This window comes from Tigriopus californicus, chromosome 12 (genome assembly GCF_007210705.1).
Source record: "Tigriopus californicus strain San Diego chromosome 12, Tcal_SD_v2.1, whole genome shotgun sequence".
In the NCBI taxonomy this organism is placed as follows: domain Eukaryota; kingdom Metazoa; phylum Arthropoda; class Copepoda; order Harpacticoida; family Harpacticidae; genus Tigriopus; species Tigriopus californicus.
In genome coordinates, this window is record NC_081451.1 from 4,625,895 (window position 1) to 4,647,958 (window position 22,064).

At 37.5% G+C, this 22,064-nt stretch overlaps 4 protein-coding genes across 7 annotated transcripts in view; 1 reads left to right on the plus strand and 3 right to left on the minus strand.

Moving 5' to 3' along the window:
• The window catches only part of LOC131892114 (alkaline ceramidase 3-like), a 7,316-nt gene extending 1,247 nt beyond the window's left edge, over positions 1 to 6,069 (minus strand). For 2 of the 4 annotated variants that reach the window (XM_059241870.1, XM_059241875.1), the window contains exons 1-5: positions 4,841 to 5,174; positions 4,665 to 4,771; positions 3,299 to 3,440; positions 1,299 to 1,409; positions 130 to 245 (exon numbers count right to left, since the gene is read on the minus strand). In XM_059241870.1, coding sequence (XP_059097853.1) covers positions 130 to 245; positions 1,299 to 1,409; positions 3,299 to 3,440; positions 4,665 to 4,771; positions 4,841 to 4,909 — 545 coding nt within the window. In that variant the 5' untranslated portion in view covers positions 4,910 to 5,174. Of the gene's footprint in view, positions 1 to 129; positions 246 to 1,298; positions 1,410 to 3,298; positions 3,441 to 4,664; positions 4,772 to 4,840; positions 5,175 to 5,980 lie in introns of those variants that run through there. The other 2 variants (XM_059241873.1, XM_059241874.1) reach the window with 2 other exon arrangements.
• A 2,822-nt stretch (positions 6,070 to 8,891) lies between these two features.
• Positions 8,892 to 13,596, minus strand: LOC131891957 (alkaline ceramidase 3-like). Its single transcript, XM_059241663.1, has 6 exons — positions 13,120 to 13,596; positions 12,635 to 12,901; positions 11,072 to 11,213; positions 10,777 to 11,006; positions 9,330 to 9,512; positions 8,892 to 9,033 (listed from the first exon to the last, which is right to left on the minus strand). Exons 2-6 carry the CDS (start codon positions 12,814 to 12,816, stop codon positions 8,958 to 8,960), a joined length of 813 nt encoding a protein of 270 aa, XP_059097646.1. The 5' UTR covers positions 12,817 to 12,901; positions 13,120 to 13,596; the 3' UTR covers positions 8,892 to 8,957.
• Positions 13,597 to 14,494: 898 nt separating this feature from the next.
• LOC131892201 (hemicentin-1-like) lies at positions 14,495 to 17,180 on the minus strand. The gene is made up of 7 exons (XM_059241987.1): positions 17,004 to 17,180; positions 16,549 to 16,738; positions 16,320 to 16,487; positions 16,089 to 16,256; positions 15,857 to 16,024; positions 15,618 to 15,794; positions 14,495 to 15,560 (listed from the first exon to the last, which is right to left on the minus strand). Exons 1-7 carry the CDS (start codon positions 17,178 to 17,180, stop codon positions 15,334 to 15,336), a joined length of 1,275 nt encoding a protein of 424 aa, XP_059097970.1. The 3' UTR covers positions 14,495 to 15,333.
• Positions 16,705 to 21,994, plus strand: LOC131891956 (uncharacterized). Its single transcript, XM_059241662.1, has 10 exons — positions 16,705 to 17,206; positions 17,271 to 17,439; positions 18,855 to 18,976; positions 19,316 to 19,471; positions 19,536 to 19,715; positions 19,838 to 19,980; positions 20,145 to 20,336; positions 21,373 to 21,558; positions 21,624 to 21,730; positions 21,803 to 21,994. The coding sequence occupies exons 3-10, from the start codon at positions 18,928 to 18,930 to the stop codon at positions 21,954 to 21,956; spliced, it is 1,167 nt and encodes a 388-aa protein (XP_059097645.1). The 5' UTR covers positions 16,705 to 17,206; positions 17,271 to 17,439; positions 18,855 to 18,927; the 3' UTR covers positions 21,957 to 21,994.
• The last annotated feature ends 70 nt before the right edge of the window (positions 21,995 to 22,064 follow it).

A 22,064-nucleotide genomic window follows, 5' to 3' on the forward strand; every position in this document is an offset into this window, starting at 1 on the left:
ATAGCAGTCAAACACGTGCAACTGTGATTGATCAGATTTTTTTTGCTATTTAATGACCTATCCCTATCAAAGAAATCTTAATATGAAAACAAGAGTCGGACAAGTCTGACTTTCAATAATATAACTTACATCACTATTCCAAGGGCAAAAAGTTTCTTGCAGTTGTCTGACAAATGGGCACCTTTGTCAAATATCATCTTAAACCCACACAATACATTCACAGCCACCAAGATTAGAAACATTGTCTGAAATCAAGATTATTCAATATCAAAAGAGAGGTGAAAGTGAGGTTGTTGGTCTGACATTACTTTACGTTCCGCGAACTTATATTTTCTCATCTGACATACTACATCAAGATTATTGATTATTGAATATGGCCATACCTAGATGGTTAAATAAGATATATTGTAAAGAAAACGCTTTGTCATATGTATGACTTTGTAAAACACTTTGGAGTTACTTCTTCAATATAAGACTGACCAATCATAAACTAGGAGTTGATTAACCTGGTTTAAACGAAATGTACGAGGTGTTCTATTTTTGTCATCGAAAAGCATTTTTTAAATGAACAATTTTAAAAATTCCAGGTAAACGTGTCAGTGCAATGCTTGTCCACAATTTCATCTTTTCTACTTGACAAATGAGTAATTGCCACGAAGCACAATGTCTCCAATATTTCCCCAAAATATTGGACCAAATCATTTCTTTTTTTTTACGCTCATATTTTGTCCTCGAATATAGTCCTTAAAAACCCTAAAAGCATAGCAAATAATCCTTTTATTTATATGTTTGTACTCGTTCCATTGTGGTTCTTAGTGCCTTTTAAAACCGTTCTTTAAAAAGAAACACAATGAGATCAAAAACTGTAATGCTTCAGGGGGGGGGCATAATGAAAGAACTGTGGAGACAAGCAAGAACTCTAAAATCATTCAAGACTAAACCCCCTTCTGTTTGTCTCCATCCTCAACCTTTGCCCAAGAAGGAAAAAAGCCTTTTTGAATTAAATCGCAAATTTCATTCCTTGAGTTTTTTCAAAAATGGGCAAGCCAGAAAGCAATATATATGGCATGATTTTGGTGTTAATAAATGTAAACAGTTCTAACATCGTAAACACGGCCAAAGAAGGAGTGTTGGCCGAAAGAATTCATGCCCAGAGTTGAATAAAACATACGATTTTTTGAGCCTATGCTCAAGTGACTAATTAGCCCTGATAGATAGATGAATCTTCTTCGATGTATGCTCAACCCAAATATCCGTCATTAGAGGGGGGGATTATCGAGTCTTCATAGGTTAATCACCTCATGAATGTATGGGTTCTTCACCGTGAGATAAGAGATTGTGAAAGCCGCGCAGTACACGGTGAGTAATAGGATCAACTTGACATTGGCTGAATTGGGGGGTTTCTTCACCTGAAACAAAAGGCAAGACTGCGTGTGATAATCAATAGCACATCTTATGATGAAAAAGAACAACCAAAAGCTGAAAGCGTTCCATTCAATATTTTATCATTTTTCCTCAACTTATGTAGACACTTTGTAAAATTGACTTTTCAAGCAAGAATTGTTTGAGGAATTAACTGAATACTGTCAGATAAGATAAAGAGTGCTGAAGGCATGGATCAAAACAGATTCGAAGTAAAATAAAAATCTTGTCACAAAAGTAGGCCACAAAGATTTACGAAAGATGGAAAGCAATTGCAAGTCCAGCAACTTCTCATAATTAAAGCTTTATTAAAAAAATACCTAAAGATCTCTGAATTGCTCCAAACCTCTCAATTATGCATTAAATTGTGAAGCCAAAGGAGATCTAAAGCGTCTCAGAATTGTATTCAAACGTCAACATTTTTATCAAAGAGTCGGTCATTAAAGAATAATCTAGTTGTCAAATGTTGAAGGCAAAGGACTTGGGGATGGACTAGTGTTGAGTCACGAACTTCTAGAAATATGGACTGTGAACGAACTTCTCGCCAAATCGACCTGCTCTTGGTCATATCAACTCTGAGCCACTTTCTGAATTAAAATAATAAGATAAGAAACGTATATCTCTTCAATTGAAGGCAAGTCATTTTTTTTGTTATTCACCTGTTAAGTGGTTGATTTCAAAATTATGTTGTCAAAAGCTTATGTAGCTGACCGCGAGCAGGCCGAAGACTCAAATTTTGTGCAGTGTTTACTACTTAAATATGGACTCATCTCCTGAGTTCTCTAAGCATAGCTTTGGGCTCAAATCACGTCAAGCTCATCTATTCAACAAGATGATCTTGTGGCCGTATGAAGCGCTTATTTGGATTAAAGTGAACGGTTTAGGAGTTAAGATATTTTCGCTTCTGTTCGCAGTCCACATCCTTAGAAGTCCGTAGTTGAGCCGAAGCTTTTTCATCCAATGAATGACCTAAAGGAAAAGTTTCTCGGCCCATCCCTAATCGGTTGACTCTACCTCAATCAGCAACTGATTTTGTGTCAATCTTGATCCCTGGAATCCAACGTTTTGACTCTTCAGGTATTGAAATAACCATTAATTCAATGGCATTTGCTTTCTTTGCAGGAAGTTCATCACAATGGGGTTTGAAGAAAGTTGATGTGGTCAAGATACCTTTGACAAGTTTGCCTTTTCATCCCAACGAGTTTCAAGAAATGAGCGAAGGTTAGCCCAAGCTTCTCTTCAGACAAGAAGGCATCAAAAGGTAAACGATTTGAAGTTGTTGACCTTGTCAGCTTTTTGCAAACCAAACTTAAAGAAACAACAGCAAAGAGAATGACCGCGAGTTTTCTTTTATGATGCCAGGTTTTTAAGGTATAACATTGACTTATAACACTTAGAAGCCGATTTCTATTCTCAAGTAACTGAAAAATTACGTTCCAGCCACTCGTGAACAGAAAAACAAGATTTTACCCATGAAAACTGGTTTTCATAAGGAAAATAAAGCTTCCAAAACAGACTTTAATTAATAAAAAGAAAAGGAACTCAAGCTCATTGCCCTGATATTCTATCTATGATATCTATGCATGGCGACTGCGATTTGGCTATTTAACGTTTCAACAGTCAGATCAACCTACTGGAACTCGGTTGGTCCATTTTAAAATTTAATCATAACACAGCAAGATTTTACTTCCATCCTTCTGGCTCTCTAAATTTGGTTCTGAGGAACTTTCTCAAAAAACTGCCATATCACTTAATTTTTTGTTATTCCATGTTCTCTACGCATTTAAAAAGCTTTAATAATAAGAAATAAAACTGAAGCTAATCTACAAGCTTTGCTAATTAAGAGAACCTTCAGTTTGGCATCAAATTCCCTTACCTCAAAGAGGAAGTAGCAAATGGCCGAGGTCCCATAAATCATTGGGACTTCATCCATGAGTTGCATTGAATACCGAAGTGTGCAATGGAAGAGTACGGAGCCAATGCCGATCACGATCATCACCAACATCATGAAATGGCATCTGAAATGTCAAAGTCATTGGGAAAGTGTACCTTTAACACTAAGGTTTATCAATTGCTATTATTAGACAACAGATTATACGTCTACTTAGAAGGCAGTAAGTAGTTACCATTTGTCAAAAAGTGTATTGTGACTGGTTTTGAATAGTTTCAAATGTTATGTTTAAAATCTCATGGCAAGACTGAAAGGGATGTTTAACTGAGAAATTTGTCGTATTTCAACGCGAAGTATCAAATGTTTACATTAAAGTTTCTTATCAAGTTTTGAGTGAAAACCACAACACTTGGCATTTTTTACCGTAAACCAGACACGAGCATGCCTAAAACATAATGTAAAGCCAAATTTTCAAAAAACTATTACATGGAATCTAAGAGCAAACTTAGTTATCAATTGAATGGAAATCACAAAATGATCTAGTCGTTATAATGTTGTATGGGTTTGAATGGTTCTATATCACCGATTTTAACAGTAAAATGTGCCAGTTGAATTGGAACTGAAATGCTATGACCAATATTGTTGGGTTTCAATTGACCAAAAGTAAAGAATTATTTTTTTTTCAATAGGCTCAAAATAGTTAAACCTATTGTACACCATCACTAAAACACCTTTAAGAAAGGCTTTTTGTAGAAAAATACTGGAATAGTATTTTGAGCTATTTTGAAATTGTGCATGAAAAAAAATTTGTCATACTTTTAGCTGGAAAGTTTTAGCCCTGAGCTAGAATAATCCATTATCAAGTGTGAACGATAGTGCCATTATTAGTTCCTTTCGCTTTTTTAGCAACACATATGCAAGAAAAGGGTTTGCAAGTACAGTTCAAATGTAAATGGACATTGTTTTCACTAATTGTACAGTGTTACAAAAAAAATTGACACGGCAATTGATTTGTATAGGGCATTTTACTTGCTCAAGTTTAAAGATATATCCTTACTTGGTGTTTGAGTAATTTCTGGTTGGACATTTTCCACATTTTTACTACTGATAAGATTCAAAAATGTATTTAACTTCGGTGTACAATACAACAACCATTTTCATACATTAATGAGCTATCTACACAAACAAAGAATGAGATTGGGTTGCCTCAGAAAATGTCCGATGTACCCATACAAAGTTCAACAAAGGCGGAAAAATAGAAAAATATAAAAGTTGTTATTTTTGTTTCTTGTGAACTTCATAAGTTCGACATATGATTTTTGAGTTGATTTATATTGTTTTATGTTCTTACCTTCTTTCCAGATTTTGATTCTTCATGTAAAAAAGCCCCATCAATGGTGAGACCAAAATAAACAAACTGGAAATGGTGTTCCAAAATTCTGCAACATACTCGCTGACCTGAATCAAAAACAAGACCAAGCATTATTACCATACAAATGCTCCGAGTCGATTTCGTCAATAGCTTACCTCAAAGTTAGATTCGCACCAATCTATTGTGGCGTCAGGTTCTCCAAATATTCTGAGTGGAGGAGCCATTTGTTCCACCTTTGCAATGCAATTGAATTCTATCACAGTTTTGATTCCACTTGGTCCCACTCTCCTCTTTTCTTTTTTAGGTTAGCACCCTTTTTGATTGATGATTGTGGCTCAACTGGCTTAAAATCATGTGTGCCCCATGTCTAAAAGAAGTCCAATCCGTGGGGTAGATATTCACTCTTAGGAAGTACGCTCATAGATTCGGTGACACACCTAGATCTGCCGTTCAATACTAAAACATCTACGAGATCTGGATTCAAGCGGTTGTCTTGTAAATCTATAAAAATGAGGAATCAAAGAAATGACCGGAGTGTTGCGTCTCGAATTAAAACAAGATAATTATTTTTTTTTAAATAACAGGAGATCTCTACATTCTTGAGCTCATCACAAAATTTTATCAAAATGAAAAGAGAAGAAAAATCAAAATTTAAGTGAATTTTGGACTACGTGGGATCACATTCCCAAAAACAGACAACACTTTTTTATTGATGAAACACCTTGTCGATTTTTGAGTTTTAAAGGATGCCATCTTGATGAAATAAAATCAACCATACCCGCAACAACTATCCACGTTTCTGCATTCTTTGGCCCCCACTCTAAGTTCCTCTTTGTCTGGTGCATATAGGAATATTTGTCTTTGAGCCAAACGGCGAACAGGTTTTTAACTCCTTTATAGGTGCCACACCATTCTTATTATACACGTACTAACATTAAAAGAATGCACATGGCTCTTCCAAACCAAGAAACCACTTCTTCTGTGGTTGCCTGAGGCGAGACTTGCCCTTCAAAATGTCTAATCGATGAACTAACATCTGAACAACGGCAAACATAACCAGCAAGAGGGGAAATTAGGAATAACAATAGTTCTTGAAACATAATTTCTTTCTACCTTTACATCTATGGGTACAAAGAGAAGGTCAAGATAAGGCAGATTTGTTGTGGGGAGCTTGCCGAGAGAGACTCGTTGTGTCGTTGGGGGGGGGGCTCTTTCTTTCGTGTCCCATGCTTTCACTTGTTGTGTTCAAAGATAAGAGACACTCTGCTGTGTGGGGACTGGGGTTGCAATCATACCTGGGCGAGAACAGGTTCATTCTCGCTTTTCCTCGAATGAATCCAAAGTATAATGAACGACGGACAGATTGGTTAGGAAAAGTCTCTCCGGGATTGAATCGACGTGTTTTAACCACCCTTCTAATGAAGCAAAGTAAACAAGGCGGCTAAAAATATCTTTGCTGTGGTTTGTGTTTCAAAGCAAATCATGGTGGTCAAGCCTCTTGATATAGGCTGCCCTCTGTGGTCAGAAATGGCAAAAGATAGGACTATCGTGGTAAATGAATGAGTGACGCATAATGCTATCTAAACTAATTTATTAGTACGCACGATTTTGAATAAGGAAAATCTGAGTTCTTAGTGTTTGTTCTTACTTTTGTTCTCACGGGGACTTTTATTCTAGGGGTTTTAAGATATAAATGAGTCATAATAAGTTCACATGACTTCAATATTGATTGGAAAGATATGCTCTTCAATGCTCCTGTGCTTTCTTCTTAACTGGTTCCATTTTTGACGACAATGGTTAAAATTTACTATTAAGTGAATCATACAAAATCCATTGTTCAAAGGACAAGACTTTATATATCTAGTTGTGTTTATCAGATTGTAACTTTCTTTGAATCAAGGTTGGATCAATGAAAAAAGATCTATCAGACGAGTAAAAATTCACTAAACTATTAGAGGCGAAGACACTGAAAACATTGGTGGTGTGCACCCGTTCAACCCAAAATGAAGAAATCTACATTGGGCTGTGTTAGCTTTCTTTAACCATGAGGAAAACGCGGTTACAACATGCTCCTCACATTTCGTAATGGTGTCAGAAAAGTCAGTTCAAGTGAGGACAAATATTGAATTGATATTGCCTTGGCACTATCCCTTGATAAAAAACTATGGAAGTGTAAATAGGATACATCTGAACTTAATCTTTCTGGAGACTCGTACAGAACACTATCTCTTCCTTTTCAGAATTCGTACCAAATTGGTGAGATTGTCAAAGCCCAAAATCAATAGGTTTTCTTATTTTCCCATAAGGCGTGATCGAAATAAACTTTTGCAATAACAACAATTGAGACAAGTACCACAGTGCAATCGATTGCACTTTGGACCATTTTGTCGAAGATTTGTGGGAAGAAATAAACCACACCAAATGTTGACCATTTCGTTTGACTTGTCCTTGAAAAGATGAAACGAATTTGAAATATTGGTATAGTTGAAGTCAACATGATTGCAATCACTTACATTTTGCCTCCTTATTTGACTATTTATGTTTAAAAATATCTTTACGGACAAAAACGAGAGGGCTTAGCGTTGTTTTGACTCACAGAATGGCGTTAAATGGCAACAATAATTAAATGTATTTCCTCTAATGAGCTTTTGCGATATGAGCGATCAATATTAATGTTTCGAACTTTACAGAAGGTCATCTTAGGGACTCCAAACAACAAATAGGGCCAAGAAAAATCTGCACTCCAGGGGTTCAGATTTATATACTTGGACACGGGAGAACCACGCAATATGTACTGAATATCGAAAATAAACCATTGCAATACGAACTTGTTGCTTATACCGTAAGTAAAAAAGGATATTGGAGCTAAGAGAGTCTTTTTACTTGTGATTATTGATCACAATCAAAATTTGTCAATCTTTGCATATTTTGGCGATTTTTTAGTGAGCATTAAAACCTTCTCGGCTCTTCCTATCACAAAATACTGTTTTGTGCTTTAGTTTAACAAAATACGCCATTTCTATCACTCACACATAACCGAGATGCTTGTCAGCAAGATTTTGGAATGCAAGAGACATTGATTATGCCAAAAAATCCACAAGAGGGGATCATTAAGACCACAATGACTCTTGGCTCAATTTTTTTCTTTTATTGGTCTGTTCTTGTATTTGGTAGTGGCCTGTCGGTAACGGAGATTTGCATGAAAATGAAGCAACATATAGATCTTGTACCTGGGGTGCAATTTTTGGTCAAAACCTGAGAAGTGTAAAATTGTTCACAAATCTGTAGAATTCATGGTCTCCTTTCAGGTCCATTTGGGAAACTTCGACCCGTTTCTCAATGAATGCGTTAGATGGCGCTTTTCATGACACTTCTATTTAGGGCCCTGTATCTAGATGCTAAATATAGGGCACTAGTTCTATTATGGGGCTCTAATATTCATATAAAGTGACATTATCAGAAGGAATTTGTAAAAGAGCGCCATTTGTGGGCTAATGGGAAAGTTTGCCGAAAATGTATAAAAATTTAAATGTTTTTGTTGTTTTTGATATTGCAAAACTTGTTATAAAATGTTTTCGTGCGAAAACATCATTCCATATTTGATCTGTTCAAAAAAAAAATTATACTTGCTCTCGCCCTAAATGAGCTCCACAATGAACTATCATCAACAATGCATTCTTCTCAGGGCTTTGGAACATTTCTTCCAGTTCTTATTTGTTCAACTAAATGTTGGCAAATTGGATTATGCACGCAGCCTATGACAAAGAAAAAACAACTTTTTGACTAGGAGACAATAAACTTTTCTTCTTCAACTAGTTCTTTTAAACAACCATGCGTCAAAAATTGATCAAAGTGAGTCTTCTAGCTGTAAATTATATGTGAACAAATGTCAAAACCATCAACCCCACTCTACAATCTACAGTGTGTGTGTATTCTCTGAACAAGTCATGTGGTCTTAGTGAACGTTCAACGAATCGGATCAACTGAACGTGATCCCAGGGAACTACGATTCGTTCGTTATCGATCTTCCAAACCACCTGCTTGAGACTGCTATCAATCACGAAGAACCTGCTTGAACTTCTTCACCGGATATGTGTCCACATGCATATGCTTCATTCCTTTGTTCCAAGTGGAAATTGTCTTTGATAAAGCGGTCATTTCAATTTGAAAGCAAGTACATTCTTGGATCATTAGCAACTACGTTCATTATGGTAATAAATCATTTATTCATAGGCATTGAGAGGGTGAACGGACTTTTTGTTCCTGATCCGATTAGGCACTTGAGGACTTGATTTGGACAATCGGACCAAACCACCGCCATTGAATATGAAACGGCGTTTTGAGGAATCTGAAAAGAAACATTCAATCAACGGTCAGAAAGGAAATATTGATTGAGTCCCCATTTGTCTGTCACTCTTCTAGAAGTATATTGGGCACGCTAATCTGTCTCAATCACTCGCATTGATTAAAAATGCTCTTAAAAGGAAGTTTCGCACAAACTTGCGCCAGTTCGCAACGTGCTTCTAAACATTTTTGTCAGCAGTTGTTGAGTTGAAATATTTTCTTTCACTTGATATGCTTTCAAAATATTCAACATGATCTTTTTCTAGTTCACGAAGTCAAACAAAATGGAGACAAGCTTACCGCAAACGGAAGCCAATGAAGGAAGTGATGATGAAATAGGTTCCAATGCCCGAGAAGAAATGCCACCACGCGTGAAGCTGACTCAGAGCAGTCAACCACATTGGTAGAACCTGACGCCGAAGGTGAGTCAGACGAGGACACAAATGGTTATCTGCATTCCAAGATAGGCCTCCCAGGGCATAACTATGTGGCAAAGAAAGCAAGAAAGTAATGAATTAGAGTTTGACATACTGCCGCAAAAAAATAAAAATAATTAATAATTTACAAATAATATAGGTATTTGTTCCGGAATAAGTTGCTGCAGACAGAGAAAATAATACCAAATGTAAATGTTCGCTTTTTCTAAAGTTTAAAACTTCATATCGGGCAAGTAAACATAGAAACCTCTGACAAGCAGTATTGGTTGTTTCTGGATGGATTTTGCCAATTACGGACTTTTTGATATTGAAAGGCTGGTTGTTGCACAAGCAATTTTGGAATTCAATATTGATTGATTTTATTTCTGGAATCATATGTTTAAGAACAAACAATATAGCAAATAAACAAATAGTTGATATATCTTTCGCGCAAATATTCCTCAGGTTCTGGCTAAGCAAGAGCTTATTTTCATCAAAAACTGGGAAGTAGATGAAGAAGTTTGAATTTGTTACATGTCAAGGACAAATTGTGGAAGAAACGAAAGAATGGAAAAGACCCAGGGTGTGAGAAGGATACAAAAAGAGTGTATACCGTAAGTTTGCTGTAAGTTTTCAAAAACTGCATTATGTTCGTAATTCACCTATCATCAAAACATGACCAAGAGTTCAAAATTGGCGGTGTCCTTCCAACACCTAACTTAATGATTGATAACGAATGATAACACATATTTTAAAAAAGTCAATGTGTAACTATTCAAGTAGTATTTTAATGTGCTTCATTTATTTTCTTAACATACTTTATCCCTGATTAATGCTGAACACCGTCAAGTATTATGTATAAAGTGATTTGAAAGAGTAATTCAATCCTTTGTCAAGCAATGCTAAAAGCATAAAGTGCAAACAATTTGCAAAAAAATAACTTAAAGCGTGCGTTACTAGAAGACCAGAGTCAATTTGTTTCGATTTTATTAATGTGTAAACTTGAATACAACGTTTATCTAGTTATGATCAGTTGTAGTTTACGTTGTCACCGATATTTCAAGTCAACCAAAAAGATAGAATCCAATAAAAATCTGGAAACATCTAATTCTTTATTTCTTAGACAAATTTACCTATCCTGGGAAACATGAATTTTTAACTCGCTTAACTGTCCTATCCACAGTGGCAAGCAAAACTCATCAAAATGAGTGGCGGAAATGACACGCCAGGGTCTATTGCTAAATACTAAGACTCGCATCAAATTACATAGGAGCGCCCCCTGGTGGTACGGGCATGCCAGGGTCTATTATTATAATTACTGAGACACTTACCAAACCAGACCCATTTGGAACAAACGGGTGCATTTTCGTTCTCTGAGGCTGTGATCAGAATCGTAGTATTGACGAAGACCCAGCCAAATAAGGCCAAGAGTGAGAAAGATGAACATGCCTTCATGGATGTAAGGGTCTTTGAAGGCTAGATAGGCAACGGTGAACACTAGGCAATAGGTGAGTAGCAAGCTGGCTAAGAGCCAATTCTTGCGTCCTAATGGCTCTCTGATCTGAAAATGTTTAGCTTTGGTTTAGATTGCCCCTTCCAAAATGTCATGGTTCAACTTGGAAATACCTGATACAGGGAATATCCAATGACTGAGGTGCCATAGATCATGGGAATCTCATCCATGAGTTGCATGTGAAAGAGTAGGGTCATGTGGAACAAGAACGAACCAATCCCAATGACCAATACAGACAGATGACAGATCAGAAACCTATTAAATAAAGGTGGAGTGATCATATTAGTTCTACGAACGGATGTGTGAAGCTTTTTTATGCAGGGACCTTATCAAGAAAATATTGGAGCAGATAGTCCCATAATTTGGGTTGTTCTAAAAGTCAAAGATTTGTGTTCAACACCTTTTCCAAGAAAATTAGTTTTTGTGACCCTGAACCTTTGAAATAGCGTTTACCAAAACCTTGTCGGTTTATTACTGGAATTGCTGACCGATTTTGATCTTTTTTAACTTGAATTGAGGCACTCAAAGTCATTGATGAGGAGCTGTCCGTCAATTGTCTCCTTTCGAACAATGGCATTTTGGCTAAATCTTCGTCATTTTTTCAAATCCTTCCAACTTTACAGGCAAAAAAAACAGTTCCAACCAACCTTGTTTAGCACTTATTCCTGGAGGAGGCTTAAAGTGAATTCGATCACTATTATCAAGTTGCGAAAGTGTGTTCACTCTTTTTGAGCGGTTCATTTAAAGGGTCCCCAAAAAGAGCCTCTCCTTTTCTTTGTTCAACAGACGAACAGCTTTTGCTAACCTACTAGCTTTTGCAAAAATACAACGATTAACAGAATGAGTAGTATTTGAACGAGTGATCAGTAATTCATGGTCAAAAATTGCCCAATTATCGGCAACTCTTGTTCTGAAGGAACAGATGATTGTGCTTTACTTCACTAATAAATGATACCTAGATAACTGTTTTGTTCTGCATTGCAGACGGCTTTGTGAATTTATTTAGAATGTTTGATGAGTTCTGTTATTTCGATTATGTGGATTGCCGTATTAGCGCATTTGGATTCATTCATTATTTGCATTATCAGCTCAGATTATTGCTGAACCTTTGTGAGTTGTTAGCACATTTATAGCATTGTTTGCTGAAGATCAAACTTCATACGTTTTCCTATCAAAATGACGCGTTGTTATTACAAATCATCTTCTTGAATCCTTGTTTGTAAAGGATTTTGATCTCCTTGATCCCGTATTGTTTTGGCCCATATTATAAAACTGCATAGAAGCCAAACGATAGAAAATGCAATTTTTACATTCATTGTGGTACTGTGAAAAGTTAGCGCGACAAGATAAGATTATGCTTGCCATCGAGTTTCTAATTAAATCAAATAAAACAAAATAACACTAGCTTGAAAATATATTTATGGTGCATGAATGAAACATCAATTTAGCTATTTCAATCGTGATCAAATTGGGTCACGTGTCTTCTAAATCCAAAATACAAAAATCTATAAAACTCCCAGATATTTTTTGCAGAAATTTGTACCTTTAAAATAAAAGCAGTGAATGAAGTGTGAATTATAGCTTCAAAAGGGATAATAGCAGTGAATAAAATGTGAATTATCGCTTTAAAAGGGATCATAGCAGATAAGATAACTAGTTTGAAAGAATGGCATTACCTCATTTCCATGCCCTGAGCTTTAGATTTGATGAAACCCATCAGAGGAGGCACTATCAGGAACAGATTGGAGGCCGTGTTCCAAAATTCGGCAATGTAGAACGAGATCTCATAGTTATGTTCGCACCAATCAATGGATGCCGTGGGCTCTCCAAAGTAGCCGATCTTTTCCACAGGTGCCATTCCAAGCAACTACCTCCAAATGTCATCTGTTTTTCCAAGTATGTTGACGAATGGACTTGTTAATGCCGAAGAAGCGAGAGATCGTCTACAACGATTAGAAATTCGAGATAAGGATTACATGCTATTGGGAAACCAGTTGAGGTTGCGTGATTACTGTGGTAAAATCTGACGACTGAATGACAACAATCATCATTGACCTTCGATTCGAGCCAAAACCGAGTCAAACCAGTTTGGTTTTATCTACTTAGGTGGTTTTATCCACAAACTCAGTCTCATAGAGATCGTATTATTCACTGATCTTACCTTGATGTTAAGTTGAATTGCTTGGATCCAGATTCGCCATCTGACAGGTGCTTTTGGTGACCAAGAGAGAGCAGTGAGGACTTCCCTGTCGGTTTCAATTATGCATCAAATATTAGCCGTGGCTATGTCTTTTTTGTCGAAACCGAACATACGAGTCAGTCGAGAGTGCAACCAGGAATCTTTACTTGGATCCATGAAATCTGGAAGACACTCTTTGACGCAAAGTCGTGAATTCGCTTCACTGATTTGCTTAGTCAGGCCACTTGACGCGTTGTTCAAGTGGTTTGTATCTATGCGATATCATTTAAAGATGCTGGTTTGAGAACTGGTATTACTTGTGGGCATATTCTGCATCATAAAAAAGTGTTACCCACTCGATTAGTGGAAGGGAATGCATGTATATCTATTGTTTAGGTTGGAGAACGTACCAAGTCTTCCATATAACACTCCGTTTCAAATGCATTCTGGTAAGGACAAGATTTTTTTTTATATGCAGAGTTGGCAAGGCAACTATTCTCAGTTTAGATTGCAATGAAAATATATTCAAGAAACCACAATGGTTGCACATGAGTGAATACTTTTTACAATACTAGTCTTGCTATACCATGCACTCATAGGACATATGAGAATTAGTATGGTTTTGTCAAAAAACATTGCAATTTAATTTAAAAACAAGACTTGAATAAGAAGAGCAAACTTTGAAATGTGACTGAAGACATGATTTTCAATGAATTATAAAAGACCTTTCTTTAACATCAGCGTTTTGACTATGTTTCACCAAATATGATATTCCCCTACCTATGAAAGCACAAATTAGAGTGAAGAGGAATAGGCCAGGACATTTTTTATATGTTTGCTCCAACAGGTGAATTCAAGACAAAAACTGTTGCACTTGAGAGAAGATTTCCCTTTTTGCCACATCAACTTGAAGCTTTGTTAATCCTGAGCAAAAGTCCAATTTTCAGAGAACTGGGGCTGAAACTGATCTTTGACGTCAGAGCGAAATTGCTTTACTTTTGTGGCAAGCTCTATGAAAGTATTTTAAAGTAATGAGGTGTGATGTTTAAACATCATTTTAGGCAAGAGCTTACAACTATCATTATTTGTGCCAATATGTTTGCTCTGCCTTATGACAATGTATGAATGCTTTCTAGCAATTAAGGTACTTGCATGTAATTTCATTTCAGTTTCATACCAAAACAAGCAAAGAACAATTGGGAAATAGAGAGGGAATGGCGCAGTTGACTAACTTGTCATACTGAGCTTGCTACACTTGGTTTCATGGGTTCGATTCTAGGTCTCACCTAACCAACTTTAGAGGACAAAGCGCCCTAAGTGGCAGCATCAAGCTCCAAACCAGAGATCCTGTATACACAATAACATCAGTATGAAAAATAATTGTGTCCTAATGACTTGAAAATATGTCGCAATAAGCACACTTATAAAAAAATGTGAACTTGTCACAAGTCTAGAACTCATGCTGCCTCTTTTTGGTTTCAATAAATCAAGGCCTGGTTGTGGGAGTATACACAAACTGCCAGATTTCATACGGACTTCCAAATGTTTTTCCGCTCAAATCAAACCAGTTTGGGTTGATTTGGGCAAAATGAAAAAAAGAGATCATAGGAATAATTATTTTTTAAGTAGTTCATTGAAAAGTTATCTGGCCAAAAGTTTGTGCAGCTGATCCATAGCGGACGAAAAAAGTTTTTTTTTCATCATAGCTTTGACCCCCTCTCCTGAGCTCCCTCAATTACATATTTTTTGTCAAGAAAGTTCAGGAAGGAGGATTGAACTAAGGACCCCGCTTAATGAAGGGCAAGACCTAGCCACTTGACCACGATTCTATGGACGAACAGCTATGGTGTTATTCATGAATCAGACTTGTCCAAAAGAAATCGAAGAACAACCACGTATGTACATGCTTCAAATATCATCAGTTAACTTGTCCAAGACATATTTGTTTCCCGAGAAAAACAAAAAAATCAAGTATTAGATATAGTGTCTCCCAAGAAACCAGCTTAAGTGTTTGGTCCATGTGAAATGTCAAACGAGGGCTTCAATGGTAGAGGTACACGTTCGCTGACAAGGGCTTTCTCAACCAGATAATTGACTAGGGTACATCTGAAATTGGCGTGAGACCGTCATCAATCATTCAAACGTTTATTTCCCTCTCCTTCTCTCCAATGCTCTAAAAAGGTCAGGCATAAAGTTCTAGCAGTTCCTCGTGTCAGACGAAATGACGAAACGATTCCGCTTTCTCATGTATGATCCCCGGAACATGGAACACACGTTACGGCGATAGGTAGAGAATCGGCAATTCGGGTCCAAGAGACAAAGATTCAAGCAAGTTTGGGCAAAATGAACTCGAGAAGATTCTATGAATTGGAATGCTGATTGTGGGACATAGATGTGTCCAAAATCCAAGCAAGGGAAAGAATCTGGAACGAACACTTTAGACTACTATGGTTCGTACATGGATTTGGGGACAAACTAACCTAGCTTAGATGGACATTCTGGACGGATACATTCACTGATTTGAAAGGTGGCTCCAACGCAATCTCTACCTCCATGTTGTGGAGCAGGTTTGGAACAAGTTCTTGTCTGAACCATTTTTCCTTTTCCACAAGAAACGGAACAAGGGCCATTCGTCCACTCACTGAATCTTCCATGGACTGAAGTAGAATCCAGGCTTGAATGATATGACTCTTGCAAATATATAGGATATGGGTCTCACCTGGACATTGGTCTAAAATACACGGAACAATTTGTTTGGACTCTCCTTGGCAATCTTTCCCTCCATTTTGTGGAGTTGGGTTGGAACAAGTCCTGGTTTGAACCATCCTTCCCGCTCCACATGAAACAGAACATGGTCCATTGTCCCAGTCACTAAATCCTCCATTCACTGATGAAGTCGGAAAATAAGCTAAATTCAGTTAAGGAACAAATCACTTTGGTTCACAACCCACCTGGACATGGATCCATTTCACAAGGAATCAACCGTGTGAAAACTCCTTCACAGTTTCTTCCTCCAAATCTTGGAATTGGGTTGGAGCATTCCCTAATTTGAATCAACTGTCCTGTCCCACATGTGGTGGAACATGTTCCATTAAGCCACTCATTGAATCCTCCATGCACTTAAAGGTGTGAAAAGTTTGTGTTATGGGCTGAAGTTACTTGTTTCACCTATACCTGTGTACCTGGGCATGGATCCAGTGTACAGGGTACAACTTGGTTAAGTATTCCATGGCAGCTTCTGCCACCAAATCGGGGAACCGGATTAGAACAATCTCTTGTTTGAACCGACGATCCTGTTCCACATGAGACAGAACAGGGTCCATTGTGCCAATCACTAAATCCTCCGTGAACTATTAGAAGGAGCTGAATTATGTTTATTAAAGTTCTTTTGTTCTTAAAGAAAGGCCTTACTTGGACATGGGTCCAACTGACAGGAAACGGTTTGATTAAAAGAGCCTTGACAATACCTTCCTCCAAATTTAGGTTCAGGATTGGAACAAGTCCTCTTTTGAAGCATGGTGCCTGATCCACATGACACAGAGCAAGCTCCGTCGACCCATTCGCTGAACCCACCATCAACTTTAGAATAAAGCAGTTTAGACTAACAATTTTTGAACCGTTCCAAGACTTCAAATCTTACTTGGACATGGTCTCAGATTGCATGGAACAACTTGTTCCCAAAGTCCAGAGCAGTTACGTCCACCAAATAATGGAATTGGGTTGTTACAAGATCGCTTTTGAACCATCTCGCCCAATCCACAGGTAGTGGAACACGTTTCGCTGATCCAATCAGAAAATCCTCCATGAACTGGAAAAAGTCTCTTTTGAATGATTTTGAATGAAAATATTTGTTGTTATAGGTTTACCTGGACATGGTCCGTAGTTACAATGAGCGGTTTTGTTCCATGAACCTTCGCAATCTTTGCCGCCAAATTTAGGTTCAGGATTGGAACAAGTTCTCTCTTGAAGCATGGTGCCTGATCCACATGTCTGAGAGCATGTGCCATTTGTCCAACTGGAGAAGCCACCATCAATTGGAACATCTTTCACATGACACAATGCCTCAAGGGTAATGGAACAGTTCTGTTTTTGAAACTTATTTTCGTTCGGTGAAAAAGAGAGACACTTGCCAGAACTTGACAAATCTTCAACTTTTCGGATATGAAGAGCCCGCTTGGAGGTGAATGCGAAATGCGGAGAGCATCCAATAAGAGTCCCAGTGGTCCAAAATACCTTCATTCATTGAAGAGAAGATCCAAATTGTGTGTCAAAGGCACATTTTGTTGAGTTGTCCAAAAAAATGTAAGTGCATTATCTTTCACTTTTTCCAATTTATTATTGCAATTTTTGCCTTTTTAACCCCGTTATTTGCCCAAAAAGTCGAGTTCTTTACTTAATTTTACCCCTTTTCCTTCAAAATATAGAAATGCTGAAAAATTATCTTTTACCGTTCCATGGTGTCTGCTTCTTTGCTTCAAATAACTTTTTTCCTAAATGGCATGATTATCTTGTTTTTTCTGCAACACAACTTTTCAGCATTACGTCTCTTCAGCTTTCAACAACAAAAGTGCTCCAAATACTTCCCTATTTTTAGAACTTAGCCAATGTGCCTTATGAAAAAAAGATATATTTCCGTTCTTATGGCATGCTTATTTGTATGCACAACACAATTGATGTACGACTTAAACAAAAATATTTTGCCATGACGCAAGGTACTTTTATTCTGAGCACATGTAGCATATAGAGTTTATTTAGTAACATAGCATTTTCTAATCCTTTTTCGCTTTGGATTCTTGTCACGATTGAGGTAAGAAATATGGCTTGCTATAATCGTTTAGTATCAGTAGAGTGCTTATAGAGAAAGGTTGTGCACCCTTTTTGACATACTGTGGTATTTGATCATACTAAGTCAAATTGTTGATTCATTATTTTGCAACTGGCTCGTTAAAGAACAGTAAATTGAACAAAATATAGCTGCATTTTTGCATATTTTTGGCATGTTTTGTCGTGTTGGTTGCATTTTTAATTCTTGTTTTGCCAATTTTATATATGAATTATTTGGATAGTCCTGTTGATGACGCACCTGATTTTCAATGTTAAGCAACTCGATAAGAGATCTCAAGTTGTTTGGAGGTGGAACAAAATCCACGATTGTTCCATTCAATCGGCCGCAAAAAGCCCGAACATTTTCCTTAAATATTTATGAGTGTTGAAAATAACAAGTCTTCTTCACAATTTAAAGATATCTTCACTTGTGTTCCGTACATTGGATCCCGGAAGTGTTCTTCCATAACAATGGTTTTCCAAATGAACCCAATTCTCAGGACAAGCCTCGATCGCGACAATCAAAAACAAAATCCAGACCATGTTTCCAAAGTAAGGAATGGAATGGATTTGAATAGGACGCCGTGGTCATAAACCGAGAGATTATTGACTTGCAACCCCATCAAAATGTTATTTACTCGACACATTTCATGTCCTTTGTAAATCATTCGTAATGCATGCGCAAACTCGTACGACGCTTGTATTTTGGCGACCCGGATATTTCAGCCAGTTTATGGGTTAGGATGCAGTATTTCATGCAACTAGAAACATGTACGTTAGAGCAACAGCAATTATTGCTAACGTGATAAGTAAACTCTACACTATAACGACAGAGCTCGCCTTTCCACAAAGCTTGATGACCGGTGATATTTACTTAAACTGATAAACTTCAGGTACTAAAGCAAATGCTGATTATTTGAAGAGCACAGTCAACATTTTTGAGAGGCACGTGGACCATCAGCTACCATGGGAAAACAAGTCTTCTTTTTGTTCGCTATCTTGGCTTTTGTAGCAGGTGAGTGTAAAGCATTTTAAGAAAAAAAAGTAACTCGTCATTTATTAAATTCGCAAAACACATTTTCCAAACCTTATTACAAAGGCGATAAATCTTTTCAATGTCAAAGATTTCAAAAATTAGAAAGTGACTAGCAACAAACCACAACATTTTGCCTGCACCAGCAAACGTTTGTTTTCTCCAATAGTAAATATCAATCACAATGACTAAGGGCGACTGAAAGTTGGGTGGCGAGACAAATAATTTCAGTACAAAACCATTGATATTTTGCTTTACCAATAATCTTGTCAGCTTGAAGCAATCAAAATTGTGTTTATTAACAACAACTCTCATTTTCAGCCAACGATACCGGATGCAAGAACAATTATAATTTGGGATCGTATGGCAAATGTGTGCCTCTGGGTTGTTGTGAAGCCAATGCTCAAGATTCAGATGAGAGTCTTTGTGAAGGAGGTGGATCAACCGAAACTTGTTGCTTCAGAGATAACGTGTGCGGTAAGAGGTTGAGAGGTTTTTTTCAATAACTTCCCATGTAATCCGCTTTGATCATTGTATTAAGGAGCTAACAATTGCTTAAATGTGGTGGGTACCTGGGTGAGCCGATACAATTACCATGGATCTTATGGGGAAATTGACCAAGGATTTAGTAAACTGGCTGCCAAGGGTGTGAATCGTGTTTACTTCAACATTTGGGCTGATGGTAATTTGTACGCCCAGAGTAACACGGCCTCTTCCAATGGTAAGGGGACTTCACTCGGCAGATTTTTAAGTTGAAAAAAAAAGCAAAGCTTATAGACAAACCTATGTTTAACCCTTGCCATCCTCGTTGAATGAATTGCGATCCACTTTGGCAAAATGCAGGGGTAATCATGCAAGATGATCGATTGGACATGGCTGTTTCCATCGCTAAGAGCTATGGTATGGAAGTATATGCTTGGTTTGAATACGGAACTCAAGCTTCTTACGGCCAGTTAAACGGGTTCTCCAGTAGCGCTGCTCAAAAGGTACGATGTGCAAAAAATAAATGTGTATTTCATTCTTAAACATCTACAAAAAGACTCATCTTCAGCTTGATAACAAAGTTTGGTCTATCGCATAATCAAATCAAATATCAAAACAGTTGCCTCCATCCTTTTCGAGAGGACTCATTGATCCAAGCATTTTTTAGGGATGGCTTCTATGTGGAGACGCTGGCTGCTCCGACTATTTTGCTGGAGGCAACTATGCCTATTTGAACCTCATCAATCCAGAGGTTGTGAGTTTTTTGGCTGGCATTTCTGCTGATTTGGCCAAGAACTACCCTCAATTGGACGGAATTCAGTTTGATGACCATTTTGCTCTTCCCAACGAATTTTATCAGGTACACACAAACATGTTTTCCTTTTACAATTTCGTGACTTATAACAATAACACGCTGATGTGTATTGCGTAAATTTGACTGTTGCTGAACCGTAACTTTTTATTGATATCCGCTTCGGTCGAGCGAAATTAATTCAACATCTTTTCAAATGACTATTAATAACTCAGCCCTGCACAAAGTGAAAGATGAACGAAATATGAATGGATTGAGTCTTGATTCTCTTAAGAGCAAATAGTCACACAACTTGATTTCATCAATTTTTACACCCATTAGTAATGAAGGGGACTATTTCGCTATCCCTAACTTTGAACAATTTTCACACATTTAGTTCAAAGTTTTTTGCATGATAGCGACATTTTTGGTTGCAAAGTCCTCATCTGACCTTCGGGTAAAACTAATTTATCTTAAGATTAATCTAAATTGGCTTGTGGCACAGCCTTGGGTCATATGTTGGTCTAAAACCTAGCCATTTACCTGGCTTCTTGTAAGCTATAGTAGATTCATGGCAAATCAAGATGTAATGCATTTTTTCAGAAAGTTGATTGATTTGACAAGTTAGAAAAACCTTTCAACGATTCATCTGACCTAACATCCTGGATTTCAATGGAAGTAAACCAAATTCGCCTTAAGATAATTTTTTTGTCTTTTGGGGTGTTTTCAATACGCACCTTTATCAATAATTGTTACTTTTACATGGTTGTATATCCTTTCAACGACTCCTTTTAGATAACTTTTGCTCAACAGTTCAAACTGGGCTAATTGCACAGAGTTAATGTGTGATAAAATTTGATAAGAATCTTGCTTGGTAATGCTTCTTGGGAATGCTGAAAGTCTTAATTTTGAGTTTCAATTCGGGTTACAAAAGAGGGTACCAATCCCGAAATGGAAGAATCAGGTTTTTAGATTGCGATCAAAAAAAGCATTTGTTTGTACTTGTGCAACCTTAACGGTCGACCCAGTTCGATACCGTTGGCCCACGCTTAACAATGGTTATTTCCGCTTATAGGTCGTTAACTGCTTGCTTGTCATTTGTTAGGTTGGAGGCTTGTCCCAGTCGCAGAAGTTTGGGTACACTCGTGATGCCATGGTGGCCATTCGGGACGCTGTTAAGGGAGCCCGCGGAAGTGCTCAAGTTTCCTATGCACCCTCTACTTTGGACTTCTCCATCAATAACCACAATGTGGACTGGTCTCAATACCTTATTGATGGTGTTGTTCAGGAGGTGAGGGCTGCCAACTTGATACAACGTGTGCATATTAACCAGATCAATATTCTGTCATTTTCCAGTTGGCACCCCAATACTACTTCACCTCATACAGTTCGTTCAAGTCCACTTTGGACAAAGATCTCTCAAGAGTTCCGCGTCATCAAAACGGCCTTGTTGCTGGTATTAGGCAAGTGAAATAGTCAATTCTTACCTTACTTTTATTTACATCCAAAACAAAGAATTGATCGTTTGGTTTTAGGTTGTCTGGAAGCGGTGCTGATACTCCAATCAGCGATGTGGATCAAATGTTGTCCTACTCCACTCAGAAGAACCTTCGGGGCGTTTCTTTTTGGTTCGCTGATGATGTCATCAGTGACTCGAGTTATGACCCACCCTCGATCACATCTTGCTAACAAAATGACAGAGCAATAAATACCCTTTGCAAACCTAATCCGCTCTTGATGAAGCAAAATGGTCACTCTTCTGTCACGGCATTCAAGTGTTATCAATATTCGGAAGCT